Genomic DNA, 17,449 nt, shown 5'->3' with positions numbered 1-17,449 from the left:
CGGCCCGCATCAGATTCAATACCCCGGTACTGACCTTCCGAGTGGTGAACGGGACTGCACCTGACTACATCCAGTCTCTCGTCCAGCCTTACACCCCCACCCGCCAACTTCGGTCTTCTGACCGTCTGGTGGTCCCACCTCTCAAGACCGCTCGCTCCCAACCCAAGCTCGTCTGGCCCCCCAGTGGTGGAATAATCTCCCCACTTCCATCAGAGATACTGACTGTCTCTCCACCTTCAAAAAAAGGCTAAAGACGCACTTGTTCCGGGAGTACAACTGTACTTAGGAAAGATATGTTGGATCAGATGTTAGTTTATTTCCTCAAGGAACACAATGACACTTGAGGGACTTGTTGCACTTGTTGGTTAGTTGTAACTGATTTAACTACTTGTACTCGCTGTGAATTATATTATTGCTGCTTGCTTTCCTCCAGGTACACTCTAGCACTTTCGAGGATCATGTTGTTTGATTGTAATTTGTTTAACTACATGCTCTGCTGGTTCTACCCATTGGTACTTATTTGCTTTTCACAATGTATGCTTCATGTTTTTCGTTGTTTATGATCATTGACCTATGCACTTTTTGTAAAGCTCTCTCTTGTAAGTCACTTTGGATAAATACGTGAATAAATGTAATGTAAATGTAAGTGACTCTCTTTGAGGACATGGTGGTCCATGATACCCTTACAAAAAGAAGTATACTTCAAGTTTATTTAGTAAGTATACTTAGTATAAAAAGTATACTATTATAATGTTACTTAAAGTATACTAGCAGTGTACTTATTTATATACTATTTTTGCACTAAGTAAACTGGATTGGCCCAATTTTTTGGTCATTTAGTACACTTTAAAGTACACTTATAGTGTATTTCAAGGTTTACTTTTGAATACTGTAAAGTAGCCTGTGTAGTACACTTTCAGTTCATAAAGTATACTTCCTAAAGTACTTAAAAGTATACCTTGGAATACTCTAAAGTAACCTGTGTAGTGCACTTTCAGTTCATGAAGTATACTTCCTAAAGAGCCTCAAAGTATACTTTGCAATACTTTCAAGTGCACTTTCAATTAATGTAAGTACCTCAAGAAGTAAACTTAATAAATTTAATTTCACTATGACTTAGTAATAAATTAAAATGTTTAGGGGACCCTCAGACGCCTCAAATCAGATCTTGCGTCACATGGCGAGAACGGGGGCCCTCACGAAGTCACACTGCAGATTCTGAAGGAAGCTACTTACTGCATAGGCATCAACATTTTACGAATCCAGCTCTTCTAATGAAACGTAACAGTCATTTAACTTATGGTTACAATGGTAAACCAGCACAACAATGACAACTACCACGCAACAAAACACTACATTCTAAGCAGACACATTTAAAAAACGAAATTCATGAAGTTACATTTGTATTTCGAACAAACTGCAAACTTTTTTTTACACTATTTACCACCTTGCATCATGGGAATTGACTAGCCAATAAGCCACACTATCTTCATTATTTCATGTTGTTATTTTGTTCTTCAGTCAGTTTGACAGTATAACCTTCAAATTCTCAAGTAGCTTTTTCTTTTTTTTTTTCATTAATACTCCAATTGATAATTATTAGTATAAGAGTATAGGGCTTCAGAATGTTTTGGCAGTAATTAAGGTTACAGCTTCAGTAACCAAAAAAGATTCAATGTGCAATGCATAATAGATTTTCATAGACATGAATAATTAGAATGAGATGGATCTAAATGTAACCTGTAATGTACTTTAAAATTCTTTTGACTGCTTTTGCTGTATATTAATAGAAAACGTACATCTTACTCCAGAAGAAATGTATACCATTTTCTGTTTCTAAGCATACTTCTTAAAAGTATATCAAAAGTGAACTATTTTCAAAGCATACTTGAAAGTACATCAAAAGTGAACTATTTTCTAAGTATACTCCTTAAAAGTATATCAATAGTGAACTATTTTCAAAGCATACTTAAAAGTATATTCTAAGTATACTCCTTAAAAGTATATCAAAAGTGAACTATTTTCAAAGCATACTTAAAAGTATATTAAAAGTGAACTATTTTCTAAGTATACTTCTTAAAAGTATATTGAAAGTGACCTATTTTCTGAGCATACTTCTTAAAAGTATATTAAAAGTGAACTAAAAGTATACTATCCATATTTTAGTATACTTATAGTATACTTTAATAAACTTTTTTGTAAGGGTAGTTCTGTTTTGAAGTATTTGACTACAAAGACTGACAGAGTTTGATGGTTTGACAGTGCAGGCTGTTGAGATAGTTTTAGCCAGCCTGGTAAAGGTGTGTAGCAGCATGCTAGTGGACCACTTAGTGCATGTGTCAAGTGTACTGTAATGTTTTAGTGTAAATGCCATGTGTATTATGTGCTGGACTGTTATGTGTTGAATGTGTCTGTGTTGGTGGCGTTACTATGGCCTACAAATGCTGCTGCAAAGCTAATTGCCCATTACCGGGCAATTGGCTAATTGCCAATTACCGGGCAATTAGCTTGATGGGAAGGGAGTGGTGTAGTGTGTGGGGATAGGTCCGTTCCCTGTATAAGAAGGGGCAGTGGATGAATGTGGGGGAGCGATTGATACGACGGACGGGAGCACTAGCAATTCAACAGCTCTGGCGACAACGGAGTGAGAAGGGACCCTGGGGAGGGGACGCGGTGCCTGGTCTGGTGTCAAGGCTGACTGTCAACCTGCTCTACGTTCGCCTTGCGAAGTTCATTACTCCACCTCACTGTGCTTCTGTTCCACTAGCTCGGTCTGTTGAAGGGTGTGAGTTTGCCTAAGCATTCCTGTCTCGTGTTTTTGTTCTCTGCAGCTTGGGGGAGTCCTCGAGGTGGGCGGAGCATCACCAGCGCTATTACGGAGGCATTCGCAATGGACAGCGGTGCGCAGATCAGGGTCTGCGCTGGAGCAGGCGAAGGCATGTGTCTGCCGTACTGGACAGTGACTGCACGCTTCACAGACGGTATTCAGCGCTGGGCTACTGCGTAGACTGCCTGTTTCATTGTTTTTAATACTGGTCGGTAAGGACCGACCGACCAGTACCAATTTATATTTGTCAGTACTGTAGGCTGTTGGGGAGGACAAGGGACTGTTAGGTGTGGGAGCAGGGGTTCCCATGGTTGGCTATTGCCCAGCCCAAGACTACTCCCCTCTTGGTAGTGACTTTGCAGTGATGTTGTGGTGGCTTTGCTGTGCTCTGCTGTGGCTTTGTTGTGGGTCCTTAAGTACCTTGCTGTGGGGTGATATTGTTCTGTGGGGGGGGCTCGCCGGTCAAGGCATAGCTGGCCAGTAAGGGGGGTCTGTGTCTAGCACCTAGTGGGGTCCCAGATACAACTGTTCTGTGCTACAGTCCTGCCTTTTTGTAAAAATAAACTTGTACAAACGTACTCCGTTTCTGGGTATTGTCTGTGACCTGGGAGGATCTGGTACTTGAGCGTGCTGCTAGGCGCGACACATGGACTGTCTGAGGAACTGGTTGACCAACTTGCCTCTGCACCTAAAACATTAAATGTCAGCTGTGAGCGTGACCTTAAAAGAGAGGATTTAAAAGCCAACAGTAAAGAGCAGGGGACATGCAGTAGTAGTCTTAATTTGTTATTATTGTGTATCTTCTAATATTAATCTTTTCTTTCAGGTTGAAGATAACTGTAAAATGATTTGTAACTTGTGTATCTAATATAATTTTTTTTCTTTCAGGTAAGATTTCTAATTTACATTGCTGCCACTGCATATATATATATTTTTTAATCTCTTTTAGGATGTTTATATAGCAAGTTTGACTAGTAAGACTGTTGAGCGGGATTTAAAAGCCATTTTGTAGGGTGCAAAGGAATGTTAGCAAGGGGGTCCGGGGTCATCCTCCCCTGGATATTTTTTAAAAATAGCAATTTAAAGCTTCAATTTGGTGCAATCTGAGGGGAACTATGACTAAAATGTAATGGATCTTTGTGTGGTTCGTTGTATAGTTGCGTATCCTCATTAATAACTGACAAGAAAGTTATAAAAGGAGTGGCAATGCCATCCAAAAATAGTGGCATGCATTTGCTCCTCTGTACGAGTTGATTGAAATATTAATCTGCATGCACAAGGATAAACAATCATAACATTAACAATCCATGGAAACAGTGCTGCTGTGCAACCTATTGGCTAAAACCAGCAAGGTGAACAGAGTAGTGAGACATGTGATACGGAAACAAATTGCTCCTCACATGCAACAGCCTAAAATCCAACAACACTAGCTGCCCCCTCTCCCAAAAAGCAAATGTAGGAATGCAAATACATTTTAAAACAAATGTCAAATGCAATAACTGTTTTCTCCCTGTTTTGTTCAAAGACTCAAAACACAATTTTGCCAGCTAACCACCAGATGTGACAAGAGGTTGTCAACTGTCCAGAAACTTCAGAGCGCACCTCTCTCGTCGCAGTCATCGACTTTTATACCACCCAACTAACCAATCAGCATTTAGTAAAAAGCTGTATAATTCATTGAAGTACAAGTATAATTTTTTTTATCTGCAAGCAGTGATGAGAGTTCCTCCTCAAAATGGCAAAATATAAAAACATGGTAGAGGGTCAGAGTTAACTCTTGACAAAGGAAATGTTATATCAAGTTTCACCCTGCAGCAGTCATCATGATTTGAACTACAAACCCTTGCGTTACAAATGCTACACTCTAACCCAATGAGCCACTGGCACTTCTGTTAGTGCATGAAACTGGACAGCTTACATGCACTGACGTGGAAGGGATTTTTACAGTGTCCAAATAAATTAAGCTACAGTTATTTGGGGTCTCATTTTGGTGCTTTTTAAAACAGTCACTAGCTAAATAGCATATTAGGTCTACGAGCTAGATACATGTCAAGGTGGCTCCATAGTCAGACAGAACAGCCCAAAAAAATACACACTTCTATCGCAAATTTGGCGAACATAGCATTGCAATTGGAAAAAAAGTTTTAGACTTGCAACTTGACTTACGAGGCTCTTCATAAACTTTTAATTTGAAAATGTGATCAACCTTTGTAGACTGTCTGTGATCTATTTGGTACCGAGTATCGAATCAGTATCGTTTCAGTTTCAAGTATCATTTCGGTATTGAGTATTGTAATACTAAACTTGATATTGGTATCGAAGGCCAAATGTTTGTAATGTGAATACACTAGTACGCTTTAACAACTTTGTTAACCTTCATTCATGACATTTAAACCTAGGGGTGTTCTTACCCTGCTCTTGAGAACTCCGTGTGGGCCAATGACCTTCTCGAAGATGTGCTTCCCAACGTGTGCGTCAACCGCTGACAGTGGGTCATCCAACAAGTAGATGGCGCAGTCACAGTAGACCGCCCTGGCCAGACTCACCCTCTGTTTCTGGCCTCCTGATAAATTAACACCCTACAGGGATCAGGGGGAGAGAGAGAAAGGGGTTTCAAACTAGTGGTAAAAAAAGATATAAATATATAAAAAACGTTTGTCGGGGCCTGCAACAGCCAAAGAGACAGACTATTGAAAAGTACAGCAAATTCAACTTTTCAGGAAATTATACACTGTGCAAGAAGGTTGTACCTTCTCCCCAATCTCAGTGCTGTCTCCAGCAGGCAAAATCTCCAGGTCTGGCAGGAGGGCGCAGGCCTCCATCACCCTGTGGTACCAGCTCTCTTTCCTCTCTTGACCAAACATGATGTTGTCTTTCAGAGTGGCGTTCTGGATCCAGGCCTGCTGGGGAACATAAGCCACCGAGCCCTGGAGAGAGGGAGAGAGAGAGAGAGTGTGAATATCAAACCCTGTATTTTTGTATGCTTTTCAAATTAGGGGCCCTTTGACCCTGAGTCTTTAGGGGTGGAAAAATTATAAATAATATATATGAGAATATATATGAGAGAGAACAATCAGAGAGAAATAAGCGACCGCAGCTTCAGAAAAAAGCCCAAAATTAATATCAATGATTGAGCCTACTAAACTAATACCACTCGGAGGATTCTGCACTCTATCTCACCCACTCTTATTCTTAGCATAGGGTATTCTCAGTTGTTTGATTAAATATTGCACAAACACAGATTCCTGGAATTAGAGCGCAGTGCCCATGATGCAGCTTGTGATGACAGTTCTTTGCAATGGTTTTGGTACCTATATTTCTCAGATTACAATTGAAATTCTTTGTCATCTCTGAAAGACTTAAACCTTCACATCTATTCTAGTCAAATTGCCAATGCTGTGGTATCCAGAACGGGACCTGCACAGACAGGGATCGCAAGGCCCTACAAAGTGTGGTCCGTTTTTCTGAGTTCATCATTATATTAGATTCAACTTTATTGTCATTGCACAGTGTACAGTACTGAGGCAACGAAATGCAGTTTAGCATCTAACCAGAAGTGCATCATCGGCAGGAAGCTCCCAGTCCTACAGGACACCTACCACACACGTTGCCTAAGGAAAGCCGGCAGGATTCTAAGAGACTGTTCCCACCCATCCTTCAGTCTCTTTACCCCTTTGCCTTCTGGCAGGTATTACCGCAGCATCCGGTCGCGCACACGCAGACTGGACAACAGTTTCTACCCAAGGGCCATCAGGCTTCTGAATGGACACTGATATGGACATTGATTTACTGCACACTAATCACTTATACACTGTCACTTTCAGCTACTGGTTGCATCAGTAACATTGCACTACTGTACCTCACTGTACCTCGCCACCAGGCTCCTGTATGGTCATTGACATAGTCACTGATCTGCAATTTTGCACTATTGTACTGTAATCCACTTAGGTTAGAATAGGTTATAGGGTTGATATAGGTTTTATGTGCATTTAGGGTTAGTATAGTGTATTATTTATTGCTATTTGTATATTTAGGAAGTTTCACTTAAGCTCAGCATAGATGTCAACTATGTTCTGTGTACTTATATGTTATGTTATGCCAGGTGCTTGTGTTGTCTTGTCTTAAAAATGTCAGTGCCCAGTCTGACCTTGTGTTGTTCTGTATACCTGACAAATAAAATACTTGAACTTGAACTAGCCTACATTCATGCAAATGATTATGTAGCCTTCATTTGTCTGCTGTTTCCTATGTTATAAATTGCTTGTTATGTTGATAAAAATGTACAATATTGATTCTCTGTAAAACTGTCTTACCACCACATTTTGTGCATATTTAGTTCATAACAAAAGTCTTGTGCATATTTAGTGCATATTTAGTTTTGTGCATATTTAGTTCATAAAAAAAGTCATTACATGTGTAACAGTGAAGATTTGGTTTCTTCCACTTGCTTTTTCTGCTATTAAATCACACTGAGCATGCGCATAAGTTATGATGTTAGTTGAACTGAGTGGCTCTCCTCAGAGTTCGGAGGATTAGTCATGGCGAGTTGGGTGTAAATAGAGCTCCTACACTATTGTTTTAGAAAATATTGAAAGTCCTAAATTCATACTGATTATGAAAATGAGTTCCACATTCTGTCCTTATGTAAATAGTGTTTGTTTTAGTAATTATGCACATCTGAATGTATATATCAAAGTTCAAACTAACGTGCGGATAGCTAACATTTCATCTCCCTCTTACATTAGCATAGAATATTGTCATCGGTGCTGCTGCACTACGAAGTCCCAACTCGTTGTCATTTGTGCCAGGTACATATTTTGTATTGTCTTTGAATATTTCTATTGTATTTTGTAATTTCTATTTGATATTGCACTTTATAATTCAACTTGAATTGACAACCTGAGAGTTTGGAAGATTAGTCACGCATATAATGTTGCGATCGACGCTGTTGCACTACGAAATCCCAACTTCTTGGGAAAAAAACTACACAAAGCAGACGAAATAGAGGGGGTTACACATGCACAATGTTTGAGCCAGTTGACAATTTGGCAGTTGGCCTAATTCACCATACAGCACTTGTACATTTGCAATGTGCATGCAGTTTTGACATCAGTAAACACATTATTTTATGTAACAAAATTCAGTGGTCTAAACTGAAAGTATATCCAATCAATATTGTTGTTCTGTTCTCAAGCCAGCCCCTTTGAAAGCAGCTGATTATCGGTTGTAAAAGCTAATTTGCTTCTAAATAACAAAACCCATGCTTAACTTCATTTCACTGGAATGCCTTTGATAATTGCATTAGTTCAATCTCGTTAAGGCACTCTGTTGGATTATAAAAAGGACACTTGCAAAATGTGAACTTTGCATGCTGACCGATTCTTTCTGTGATCGTAGGAAACTAAACCCATTCTAATTTGTACACAGGCACACACAGAGATTCCTGTCATTATTAGAGAGATGTTTAGATTATGATTATACATTTTAATCTAGGGATTATCAAGTGGAGCAGGACCAACAAATCCAATATGCCTGTGCTTGTAACACATGGCAAATAAATTTGAGTTTGAAAAGCAGAAACATAGGCCACTCTAGTTTACGGTGGCATTTTTGCACATAATGCCTTCAACGTTGAATCATCGTCCCTATTGTCTAATGAAAGTTTGCAATTAATTGGAAGATGATTTCTATAATGAGGGGCAGGAGGGCGCGGGATAGTTTTACAAAGGGATTTGTTGTGGGAGCGCTCTGTGCAGCATTGATACTGGTGTAAAACTGAGTAGGCGGTGTCAATCAATGCATTAGGGAAAATAACCACCATAAATGTAAATGTAAATTTTAGTGCTGTCAGTTTAACGCGTTATTAACAGCATTAACGCAAACCCATTTTAACAGCATACATTTTTTTATTGCGCAATTAATGTTCTTTTTGGCCAAGCAAACTTTGTATTTTTTTTTTTACATGCTGTTGCAACAACTACTGACGTTAGAAAAACTACAACACCACACCGGAAACAAAACAACAGGCACGCTGCACACACCTGTTTGGGCTTGCGAGCCGGCCAAAGAGTAGTAAGCTAACGTTATGTTTTGAGTGGACGCGGAAATGGATTCCAACAAAATTCTGAATGGAACATTTACTTTAAAAAATTTGCCAAATGGTTCCATTGACAAGACCAAAGTGTCTTTTGTGTCTGTTGTTGTTGTGAACTGAGCTATCATCGCAGCACATCCAGTCTGAAAAACCACTTGATGGCCAAGCACACAGCTGATGCGAATTCTCCGTCCCCTTGTCAAAGCCAGGCGATTGCAATGTTGTTATCAATAAAATAAAATAAAAATTTGCACTAAGAAATCCGATCCACTTTTCCATGTTGATAAGAGCATCAAAATGAGAAAAAATAATGGAACAAAAATAAATCAATGGACATTTAGAATAGATAAAAATGTGTGATTAATTGCGATTAATCGCGAGTTAACTATGACATTAATGCAATTAAATATTGTAATTGTTTGACAGCACTAGTAAAATTACATTTATGCATTTAGCAGACGCTTTTATCAAAAACAACGACTAAGAGATGTACGGTGCACCCGCAGATACACCGGGTACCTATACCCCCTCACCCTCCCCCCTCACCCTCCATGACTGACCCAACTAAATGTCTAAACTCTCTCTCCACCGTCCGAGGCAGAGCTCTCTGACCTCATTCTCTCTCATCCTCCCACCTCCTGTCCCCTTGATCCTGTCCCCTCCCCTCTCTTTCAAACCATCTCCCCCTCCATCATAACTTTTCTTCTCCATGTCCTAAACTCCTCTCTTACCTCCGGCACCTTCCCCTCTGCCTTCAAACAGGCCAGAGTTACCCCTCTACTCAAAAACCCTTCCCATAACCCTGCCATCCTCCAGAACTACAGACCGGTATCACTGTTACCCTTCTTTTCTAAAACAATTGAACGTGCTGTATCTAACCAACTGTCTAACTTTCTCTATTAGAACAACCTGCTTGACCCCAACCAATCGGGCTTCAAGACCAGCCACTCCACAGAGACTACCCTCCTTTCAGTCACCACTGCGCTCCAGTCAGCCAGAGCGGCTTTGAGGTCATCCGTCATCATTCTGCTGGACCTTTCTGCAGCGTTTGATACGGTTAACCACCATATCCTGCTCTACAGACTTTCTGAGATGGGCATCACTGGCACTGCACTCCAGTAGATCTCATCCTACCTGTCGGGAGGATCCTACCAGGTCTCCTGGGGAGGCAAACTGTCAGACCCTCGCCAGCTCTCCACTGGTGTCCCACAGGGCTCCGTCCTCGGACCCCTCCTCTTCTCTCTTTACACCAAGTCACTTGGACCAATCATCACCTCCCATGGCTTCTCCTACCACTGCTACGCTGACGACACGCAGCTGTACCTTTCGTTCCCCCCGACCGATCCGGGGATCTCAGCTAGGATTGAGGCCTGCCTCACAGACATCTCCGCCTGGATGACCGAGCACCACCTCCAGCTGAACCTCACCAAAACAACTTCTTATCATCCCGGCCAAACCCTCCATCTCCCACGACCTCTCAATCACCCAGGGATCTGCGACGGTGACCCCTACCTCCTCTGCCAGGAACCTTGGAGTTACCATGGATGATGAGCTCTCCCTCACGGCCCACTTTGCTGCGGTCTCCCGGTTGTGTAGATTCACCCTCTACAACATCCGGAATATCAGGAGATACCTGTCCGAACACTGCACCTAGCTGCTTGTCCAGAACCTCTCCAAGTTGGACTGCTGCAACTCGCTGCTAGCCGGTCTCCCAGCATGCGCAACCCGCCCTCTTCAGAGGATTCAGAATGCAGTGGCTTGCCTGGTCTACAATCTACCCAGACGCTCCCACGTTACCCCGCTCCTCATCTCCCTCCACTGGCTACCCATTACGGCCCGCATCAGATTCAAGACCCTGGTACTGACCTTCCGAGCAGTGAACGGGACTGCACCCGACTACAACAAGTCTCTCCTGCAGCCTTACACCCACACCCGCCACTACGGTCTTCTTCAGACAACCGCCTGATGGTCCCACCGCTCAAGACTGCCCGGTCCCAACACAAGCTCTTCTCCTGCCTGGCCCCCCAGTGTTGGAATCAACACCCCACCTCCATCAGAGACACAGACTGTCTCTCCACCTTCAAGAGAAGGCTCAAGACGCATTTGTTCAGGGAGTACAACGGTACTTAGGAATGGTTTGCTGAACCCAACGCTACCCTCAAGGGTACGTTTGTATTCGCTGTGAAATATTCTATTCCAGTTAATCCTATTTTTATTTTACGGTTGTTTGCTTTTGTACAGGTACACTTGCACTTAGCGATTCATGTTGTTTGATTGTAACATGCTTAACTACATGCTTCCCTGTGGCACTTATTTTTGGGTTGTTCCCAATGTGTGCTTCTTGTTTTGGCTACCTGCAATGCTTGGGGCTATCTTGTTGTTATTATCAGTGACCTTTGCATTTTGTAAAGCTCTCTCTTGGAAGTCGCTTTGGATAAAAGTGTCTGCTAAATGAATACATGTAAATGTAAAATATATTGTTATTTGGCAAGTGCATCTCAGGGTGATCAGATGAGAATTGGAAAAATTCAAGGCATCTTAGAGCAACGGGGCTCGCGCCATTGCGAAACATCCATTGTAAACATTAGCGCATGGTGCTGCCTCTCTCCTCCTCGTTAGCATTTAAAGTTACAGACAAAGAAACAGCACATATTGATGAAAGCTCATTGCTCATAAGGCAGTATGGTGGCTCAGTGGTTAGCACTGTCGCCTCACAGCAAGAAGGTCCCTGGTTCAAACCCCGGTCGCTTCCAGGTCCTTTCTGTGTGGAGTTTACATGTTCTCCCCGTGCCTGCGTGGTTTTCCTCTGAGTACTCTGGTTTCCCCCACCATCATAAAGACATGCATCGTATGAATGTGAATGAATGTTGGTAACGAATGTTGGTGGGTGGTCGGAGGGGCCGTAGACGCGGATTGGCAGCCACACTTCCGTACCACCGTTTGACTGAGTGAATGCTGGACTCTGTAAAGCGACATTGAGTACCTAGAAAAGCGCTATATAAATAAAATGTATTATTATTGTGGGACTGCTCGTAGTGGCTGTAATTATGCACCAAGGCTGAATTTCGGGAAAGAGACTTCAGATACAGTATTAGGGGACCACTAAGGCCTATATAAAAGCATCCAAAACCAGCATATCATGTGACCTTTAAAGTATATTGAAAATGGACCATCGTACATGCAGTGTTCCAGGCTGTATTGGGAATGCTAACACTTTTCATAATGTTCCCAAGGAACCAGACACTCAACGGGCATGGCTGATGTTCTTCTATGAGAAGATCCCAGACACATTTATTCATTTTCTCTAACCATTTTTGAATGAAAACCTTGGACAATTTAAAGGATTTGCTACGCCGCTGTTGCTGAAAAGAGGTGCTGTTCCAACCGTATGCTCATCACAAACGCAAGCTGTAAGTATGATTTTGTCGCTAACAGTTAGCCTATTAGCAATGCTAACATCTCCTGTATCTAGCATAGGTAGAATGCTAAATACGTTTCTAAACACATCAACATACCTTACTTAGCAAATGACTCTAGCTAGACTAGCTGTAGTTGGCATTAGAATGGAAGCTTCAGAAAAAATATCCAGAAAATGAATAGCAGTCTAGCCTATTGCTAACGCCTGTCTAGATTATCTATTTGAAAGAACTGGAGAAAGGCAGGTGCTAGATACAGGATACGTTAGCATTACTAATAACTGTTACAGACAAAATCATACTACAGCTTGCGGTTGTGATGAACATAAGGTCGGAACGCACCTCCATTCAGCAACAGCTTCATAGCAAATCCTGCTTCACTTTGTCCCAGGTTTTCAGAACAGTCCTTGGTGAAATGGTTCGAGCAAATGTGTAATTGAGGGTCGAACTGCTCAGGGATCTTCTACGCTACGGTACAGACAAACATCAGCCATGCCCGTCGAGTCAATGTTAGCTCGACTGTAGCTCATCTGCCTTTTATTGTTTTTTTATTTGCCTTGCAAAACGCTGGTTTGCAAGGAAGGAAAAACAGCTAAATAGTGAAAACAACTAGAATTTAGGCATGTAAACTAGTTTAGCTCGCTAACAGTGCGTTCACTGCAGCGACGCGATTCGCTTGCCATCGCTCGCCTTCCCACAGTTTACCATGCTGGGGGGCGTTTCAAACAGATTCATGTAGAATGTAGTTCTCTAAAGTCACTGTTGTAGATGTAATGGCCAAGTGTGCAGACTTGGGTTTATGTACTTGCAACATCGATCAAAATACAACTTATATACAAAGTACTAATATACTGTTTAATAAACACACACGTTGACATGTGTAAACGTTTTATTATATTACTCAAAGTCTCTGCTAATCTGTCGATACTACCAGGGAGTTCCAGCCGGGCTACAACTGTAACTAGCTAGAACAAAGTTACGTAATGTGACGAGAGAATGAATTTGAAAGTACAAAAAAAACATCAGGAGCACCGACAACATTGGCAAACCTGCGCCAGGCCTCATTCTTTTTATTAATGTCTTTGTACAAATACAGGGACGTATCATGGAACATGGATGTGTAATACAGTGGATACAGAGCCGAAGAAATCAACGCTTAGTAGCAGAGTGGTTAATATGGCGACGGCTGCCGCTAGTAACAAACTCACTGTGATGCTAACAGCAGAAATGGAAAAGCAGCCTGAGAATCTCAAAGAGGACATGGCGACACTCATTCAAGCCTCACTGGCGCCTCTCCAGACATCTAAAGCTAGTTTTCGGGAAATGGTGGATACAATGGGACAAAGAGTTACATCTGTGGAGATCATTGCTGCAGGCAAGAACTTTGAGGCCCTCTCTTAAGTGGTGAAGTCCATCTCTGAACTACAGGCTGTGAATGCTACGATGATAGACCGCATCGATGACTTGGAGAACCGTTCTCAGAGAGCAAACCTCTGCATAATAAATGTGCCAGAGGGTAGTGAACCCAACGGTGATATGGTGACTTTCATCTCCACGCTATTGAAAGACACGATAGGGAACCAGGGTATAAAAGATGTATAAAAGATTGCGTACCTTTCATACCAGAAGATGGCGTACGGCCAAAACTTGAAAAGTACCTACACCCAGAAATATTCACATGTATAAAACTGGTCGTACACCAGGTCCTGCGCACATTTCCTTTATAAATGACAATCAACCTGCGATTGACTTCACGTGAAAGAACAGACTGTGAGATCGAGGTTCTAACAACAGAGGTGAAGGCGAAAACATGTGTCCTGTTTGGGGGTCTGTCATCAGGTATTAGTAACAAAAGCCCTGTAGCACTTTGAGATTTAGCTAAATATAAAGTCCATTACAAATACAATTATTATTATTATAGGACCGTAAATGCTGTGGGTTCGGAGAACCGGACCATGGCAGAAATGAAGAGGAAATGGTCCGATGTAAAACTCGAAATTAAGAAACGAGTGGTGGCGCATTGTAACAGCATAGCAGCTATATAGAACAATCTTGTCCACTTTCGATCAAAAATAATTGTTGCCAGGCAACACCTAAAACACACTGTGAGAAGATTTGAGAACTAGCTACAATTAGCATACCATTTATTTTCATTCACAAAATGAAAAGAGCTGGAAAAAGCCATATAATAAACAACTAACTAACCTCGATTGTTCGGTCATGCCGGAAAAAAAAAAATCACACCTCGGCTTTGCCATATCGAACTCGCTATCGCTCGGGCGTTCAGGCCTCAGTTTGATATTTCCCAGCATGACCATACTCTGTTAGGAAGTAGTTGTCAAACAGCAAATCATAAATTAACTAAAAAAGTGAACGTTTTACTTCACATACTAAACAAAGTCTTAAACCAGTCCTTCTTTCCTGTTGTGTGTGTTCTCTGAAAAAAAAGGTAAACTATTACTGGCAGTCACAAGCTGCTGTAGACATGGTCATAACACCTCACACACTAAATTGAAATCATATGTCCTACTTTAAGGTTTTTCTCAATGACTCAGCTATCTCTTGTCTTACTTTGGTCGTACACAACAGGGATTTGTTTCTCTGTGAATAGCTTCCTTTTTCATATGTGGTACCTTGGTTCCAATATGTTGAGGAGGTATTGGAAGCCCTTGTTCTCTATAACACTGTAGGGCTGGATATATTTACAAATAAAGAAGGCCATGGCTTCGGTTATTGCCTTAGAACAAGCAGAGCTAGCCAGCGGGGCATGAAAAAATGCAATATTTTGCTCACCAGTCTTTTTGTTAGGGGTAACGGTGGAGCTTGCCACTGACTGTAGCCATAACTGAATCCGAGGGGGAGAACACGCCTCCAACTTGCGTGAAACTTGGCCAAGAGACTTGACGAGAATGGGCCACTGGCAGCAGTGGAGATGGGAGCGAAAGTTAGAGAGGAGGAATCTACGTAAATATAAAATTATTGTTCACAAATCATTAGTCACATTTCTAAATACTAAAGGTGTTCGCCTTAATTCTACACATAATTCTATATAAATACATTGGATTGTATCAGGTGCACACTTTTTTGATCTGGGGAATCGCATTGTGACATTTTATGCCGAAGCACCGATGCAAACCGGTAAATTTTACCATCCCTAATGTCAGGGCCGGATGAACAAATTCTGGGCCCCTGGGCACGAAGGCATCATGGGCCCCTCCCACCACTCCTCCTATTAACGCAACCACAGCTAGTTATATATGTAAAACTATGTCCGTTGCAAAATAATATTGATTGTTCAGTAGGCTACAGCAGCCAATGAAAAATGAACAGCACACAATCTATAAATGTAATTAAATTATACATACCAGCAGCAAGCATAATAGCATGTAGGCCTAATAATAAATAAAGATGCCTCAAGTGGATTGTTTTGTAGGGCAAGTGGAAGATACATTTACTTGCTTTATTTACTTATATTTACTCTTTTTATATGGCTCTGACCTAATGTAGCTTTTCAGGAAGTGTCCATGTGGTGCCGACATGCTGAAAAGTTACAATGGAAAAAACTACTTTGTTCTCAATAGAACGTTCAGATTCCAATGTATTCCTATGGGATTTTCATCTACATGACTTCAACTTGATTTTTCTCAAAATGTATAGTTTTAACGTTGACTTAACATACCTTATTTTGAAAAAAACAACCTACACTTCAGTTTAACATATGTCTCCCAATGGTGCCGACCTTCTATGAAAGGTAGCCAAAGCAGCAAAAACTATTAACAGTATTTTCATACACTTTCTCAATGTTTATTGCAACCAACATTTGATAGCATTAACGTGTAAATGTCTACGTGCCAACTGGCATACTTGTTTTTCATTTATTGCTAGAAGTCGCTAGTAATTAAACTAAGAAAAGGACGTGGACCTGAAAATTCTGGTGCCATATTTTCAGACGGCGTTCTCAGCTACATTCAGGATAATAACCCTATGTTTTCTGAACGTTCGATTCACTGTGTTTGCTACCTGCGTTCCAGGATAATTTGACAGTGATTACCCTTGGGCAAAAATAACGCATTCTATTGTCCACCTCAGTAGAGTCAAGAAAAGTCAGCCTCACTGCTCACATTACGAGATAGCACTAGCAACAGGTGCCTCCTCTGACGACCAACCTCCTAAAAAAAAAAAAGCTGGCAATAGAAGGCATCCTACTTTGTAAAAGAGCTGCTCCTCTCGCTTATCTCCTTTTTTTGCTTTCGCTGAACTTACCCGCTAGCGCAAGGAGTGAGTCGATCCATTATTTTCTGCGCTGCCTGTCTTGCTAGGCTATATTTTTTTCAAAATTTTTTCAGCGTTTACATTAAACCCACCCTCCCTTACCATTGTACCAATCGTAAAGGGTAACTATGTCTTCTGGTAGAAAATATTCACACGATTTAATTGGTCAATTTGTCGCGCTTAAACAGTGAGTATGTAATCACTGGACCAGAGCCTGTTTAAGGAGAGCCTTGCCACTCCCTATTAAGCCCCATTGTACCGAATTTGGTTGCAGTTCCACCAGAGTTCCACTGGGACTGATCGCGAGCGTGTGCATGTTGAATGGGAGTCTATGGAGCTAAACGGCTAAATTTGTCTCTTTTGCCTAATTGTCGTTGAAAAATCTCTGATTTGATTGTAGTTTTTGCATGTTCAACATGGATTATAGGTCGAAAGTTGAATGAACGAGTACTTATGTCCTTTTGATTTCTTACAGGGTGAGTCGTTGTTGCCTATAACACGCTAGCATTCTGCTAATGAATGCTGATTGGTTAGTGAAGGACTGATACGACCAGAGCTCTTGCTTGATGGCATTCGAAGCGGAATCAGAATGTCAGAGCATTAGCAACATTAGCAACAACATTAGCAAGCCAAAACTCTTTCTAGCATGTGTATTGACAGGGAGAGCCTAACCTGTCAGCTGTGTTGTCGATGCCCTGAGAGAAAAAAGTAAGTGACCAGAGCTTGCCATAAAGCAGTAGCTCTGGTCGTACGATGTGTATGATGTCAATGACATTTTCAAAAGCTTTTCAGAACAGAAAGGTGACTTTAAAACAATTTAAGAGCCAGCAGTGTGTATTT

General features: G+C 41.4%; 1 protein-coding gene across 3 annotated transcripts in view; it reads right to left on the bottom strand.

Annotated features, from left to right (window-relative positions):
* The window catches only part of abcc1 (ATP binding cassette subfamily C member 1 (ABCC1 blood group)), a 121,678-nt gene that overhangs the window by 27,880 nt on the left and 76,349 nt on the right, over positions 1 to 17,449 (bottom strand). For all 3 annotated transcript variants that reach the window (XM_084677105.1, XM_084677106.1, XM_084677107.1), the window contains exons 17-18: positions 5,578 to 5,754; positions 5,239 to 5,406 (exon numbers count right to left, since the gene is read on the bottom strand). In XM_084677105.1, coding sequence (XP_084533231.1) covers positions 5,239 to 5,406; positions 5,578 to 5,754 — 345 coding nt within the window. The remainder of the gene's footprint in view (positions 1 to 5,238; positions 5,407 to 5,577; positions 5,755 to 17,449) is intronic.

Source organism: Hypomesus nipponensis, chromosome 17 (assembly GCF_054491055.1).
Source record: "Hypomesus nipponensis isolate SF chromosome 17, ASM5449105v1, whole genome shotgun sequence".
Classification (NCBI taxonomy): domain Eukaryota; kingdom Metazoa; phylum Chordata; class Actinopteri; order Osmeriformes; family Osmeridae; genus Hypomesus; species Hypomesus nipponensis.
Note: the sequence above shows the minus strand (reverse complement) of the source record. Positions and strands in the feature narration are given on the sequence as shown.